The sequence below is a fragment of the Numida meleagris genome, chromosome 8 (assembly GCF_002078875.1).
Source record: "Numida meleagris isolate 19003 breed g44 Domestic line chromosome 8, NumMel1.0, whole genome shotgun sequence".
NCBI classification, from domain to species: domain Eukaryota; kingdom Metazoa; phylum Chordata; class Aves; order Galliformes; family Numididae; genus Numida; species Numida meleagris.
This window is the reverse complement of record NC_034416.1, coordinates 11,507,869-11,511,677: the sequence shown is the minus strand read 5'-3', so window position 1 is coordinate 11,511,677 and position 3,809 is coordinate 11,507,869. Positions and strand designations below refer to the sequence as shown.

Sequence of the window (3,809 nt, the reverse complement as noted above, 5' to 3'; positions counted from 1 at the left end):
AATGACTTAAAAAATAAAATCCTTAGTTTAAAAAAAAAAACAACTAAACAGCATCCATCCTCCTCTATGTAAAAGGATTTTAATTCTGCCCTTCACCCTCTCTGAAGAGCTACAGTTCCCTTTTCTCTTTTGCAAGCTGGTTGTCATTTCCTCTTCAAAATGCAGTTGCAATGAGGAATGTGCCCTTATAAAAATAGCGATTTCACCTTCTGCTTCATCCGGACACAGACCGCCTTGCCATAAAGTTGTAGCTATCCCTGCGTGCTAGAGGGCTTCAGCCCTCCTGCTTCTTTGGAAACCAGCTGCAAGCCTTCCTCCTGGCTGAACCCTGGGCAGAAATGCCTCTTTGGCTGGCATCCAGCTGGCAAAGCTCCCTAGCCCAGGACTTCACTTTGTGACGCTCGAGGAGATGAGGAACAAGGCAGGGAGGAGGGCTCTGGGATGCTGAGACCCAGCACGGCCATGGGGAGGGAGCAGGGGATGGGCCCAGCGATGACAGTGGGTGATTTGGGACCACATCAGCATCCCTACGGGGCTGAGTGGTGTGGTCCAGCTGGGAGGGCTCAAAGAGGAGAGGTGGAAAGTGAGGCAAAGTGGATTTAAGTTTGAACATGTGCACTAATGCACATCGTTCCCATTGCCCTGCTCGAGCAACCCCCCCAGGTGCACACACAAACCTCCTTGCAGACGCACACGCGGGCGAGTAGGTTTTGTTCCTTTATTATACATCGCCCAGCAAAGCAGCGGCCTGCCCTGGCAGGCTGCAGGGAGCTGCGAGTGGAGAGTCCTTCAGAGAGACTGCCCAAAGTGCCAAGACATTCACGTTTGGCAATGATTCCTTTGGATCTACGGCAGCTGAGCCCAGCTGATGCCCTCGGTGCAATCCCAACCCACTCCCCTGCAGCCCACAGAGAGGTGAGACGTTTTGGACAGCCCTCCAAGGAACTTGAGGGATGTTTAAGCATTTGAGCCCTATAGTAACAAGCCTCCTCCCCCCCCCACCTCCCCCCACAGGCATCTCTCAGCCCCTACCCACCCCCATCCCCCCCACCGAGGCACCCCAGGGCAGCAGTGATGCTTTGAACCAGAAACCCTGACACAGGGTGAGGGTGCAGCTTTAGCTAACCTTCCCCAGCACCGACAGTCGAAATGCTAAGCTGCTTACAGGGGCTAATGGCAATATATCCATGCCGTGAAGCTGCATCTTCCCTCCAGCTGCCCTCCTCTCTGCTGCCCACCTTTCTCCGCATCCTTAACCCAACACTTGGGCTCCTCGGTTGCTCAAGCACAGTGTTTGCAGCATGGTCCCGCTTGGCTGCGGGGCATAGACCATGAGGGCCGAGTTCAGTATCCATCACAGATGGGACCCTGGCACAGTTCGGTGTCCCACCCCTCCCACCCAAAATGCGCGCTGTGACAATGTCCAAGTCCACGCGTCCGGGAGGGCTGGGAGCTACTGCAGGATTCGGAGAGAGGGAAGGAGTCTGGTGGTCAACAGCTGCTACAAGGAGGAGCCAAACAGGATCAAAGTGGAGGAAGGAGGGGGAAAAACCCAAGAACAAACTCAAAAATGAGACAAAAGGGGGACGCTGGGATTCAGGGGGCGGATGTCTACCATCTAAAAGCAACAGGAGAGGAAAGGGAGAGTTGGCGTTCGGTGGTTTGGCGGGTGTTTATTTTTGGTGTCACTCACGATAGAAAACATATTCGGTGTAAGAGGTCCAGATCCTGTCGTCTGTCTGGTCATGGGCGAAGGCACAGGTGCCCGTGGAGTTGCAAGCCACCATGTGGAAGCCAGCGTCGGCCAGTTTGTCAAAGGCTTGCTCCAGGAAGGTGAATTTGAGGTAGTACCGGGACGTGTACCTCTCCGGGGGCCTGTCCGGGTCCCTGCTCTCATTCAAGGTATCCCCAAAAACCTCCTTGGCCAGCGACGTCTTGCCGCAGACCATGATCCGTGCCACCCGGCGGAACTTGGCATCTGTCTGGCTGTCCCTGCCCAGCGTGTAGGAGCCGCGGTAGCCGATGGTGATGAACCCAGCTCTGCGGACGTCAGGGCCAGCAGCGCCCGCCGTACCCGTGCCCCCGGCACCGCCAGCCCCGGCGCTGGGGAGCACGGTGCTGGCAGCGGTCAGGCTGCGGGCGGCGTCTGTGCTGGGGGACAGCTCCTCGGGGTCACTTTGGCACGGGTCATCCCCCAGTGAGTTCTGCTTGCTGAGCTTGGGGGCCAGCATCTTCACCAGGTCTGGCAGCATGAAGTACTCAGCCTCTCGCTGCAGCCGGCTGCGCTCCGGGAAGTGCTCGGGCAGCACCAGCTGCTGGTCCCTCATGTAATCCAGGATGTAGCGGAAGAGGAAGCCATCCCGATCCACGAAGAAGCGGCCCTTGCTGTCACGAGCCAAGGAGCGGACGTTCTTCTGAGTGAACATCTCCCAGAGCAGCGAGCCCGGCACGCTGATCAGGGTGGGGTGCCGGGTGATGTAGACTTGTCCGCCCACGTTGAGCTCAATGATTTCAGGGAAAGGCAAATCCTCGCTGGGTTTGGCACAGCCCGCGCTGTCCGCCAGGGCCATTGTGAGCTACTGCTGCTTCCCACCTGCAACAGAAAGCAGCACCATGCCCGTGTTAAGCTTGCCAGCCAATGTGGTCCCACCAACCCCAAACCCAATCACACTCCTTTTCCACCTGTGAGCAGTATGAAATCATGCCCCATCCCTATGGGAGCCTGGAAGTCAGCTCTCTTCCCTAATCCTTATCTTGGATTAGCATGCCAAGGGAGCAGGAGGGGAGTTAATGAACCACAGAGCGGTCAGGAAAGCAACTAAACAGAACAGGGTGGCAGTGCCTTTGGCACTCCTACTCCATGCTTGCTCCTGGAAAGTACTCAGTAGAGGCTCAGGCCAAGCTGAGGACTGCTGGGATCCCAGGGGTCTGGGACCACGTCAAGCACTGGGCTGCAGACACAGCCTCGAGTCACATGCCCCATATTCATGCATTTTCCAAAGGCAAGCTGTTTATATGACATCGCCAGACACCCCAAATTAGCATTTACATAAACTTGGCTCAAGAGACGGGATCCCAATCCAGCCCACGCTCTGTGCAGGGGTTTGGGACCGCAGGGAAAAGGGGTTTCCCTGCAAGAACCCTGGTACTGCTGCCCGATGCTCTGCCCAGTGTGATGCCAGCACAGCTCCCAGATCGCTGTGCTCCCCGCGGGGCTGCATCCCGCATCCAAAGCACATCAGCAAGCACTGCCACGTCCCCGTGTCCTGCCGTACAGCTCTGTGGGAGCGGCACCGAAGGATCCTCAACTCAAATTACACCGAAATTGGAGGGCAAAGGCAAAACTCGCGTGTGGGGAGAGCTGAGGCTAAGTTTCGCGGCCGCGTGTCCTTCCAGTTCATAGCGGGGGGACTTCGGTGAGAATGAGCGCTGAGCTCGGGCAAGAATGGAAGGGGGTCTTCCTGGCTCCCACCTCGCAGGTCTGCTCCTCGGTGGCTTTGAGTCCAAGACCATTTGTTTGGGGGGGGATATACACAGGGCAGGGGGGAGGACACACAAAGCAGCCCCCCGTGCACACCGGCTGCGGAGCCGGAGCCGCTCCCGGTTCCCCGCCGCGCCCGTTACCTCCGCTCCGCTGGGCGCTGGGCAGGGCGGGCCCAGCAGTGCCGCTCCGTGCCGCTCCGTGCCGTGCCGTCGCTCCGTCCCGCTCTGCCCGCCCGGCCCTGGCACCGCCGTTTTATGGCCGGGAAAGCTGCGAGCGCCTTCCCCCGGCGGCCCCGAGCCCGCCTCGCCCCCGCCTTCTCTCCCCG

The 3,809-nt window shown here is 58.4% G+C and overlaps 1 protein-coding gene across 1 annotated transcript; it reads right to left on the bottom strand.

Annotated features, from left to right (window-relative positions):
• On the bottom strand, positions 705–3,755 carry LOC110403236 (BTB/POZ domain-containing protein KCTD12-like). Its single transcript, XM_021406278.1, has 2 exons — positions 3,625–3,755; positions 705–2,593 (listed from the first exon to the last, which is right to left on the bottom strand). The coding sequence occupies exon 2, from the start codon at positions 2,568–2,570 to the stop codon at positions 1,686–1,688; it is 885 nt and encodes a 294-aa protein (XP_021261953.1). The 5' UTR covers positions 2,571–2,593; positions 3,625–3,755; the 3' UTR covers positions 705–1,685.

Bases quoted from the DNA above. Each gene is read 5' to 3' on its own strand.
- LOC110403236 (XM_021406278.1), bottom strand. From the start codon at position 2,570: ATGGCCCTGGCGGACAGCGCGGGCTGTGCCAAACCCAGCGAGGATTTG.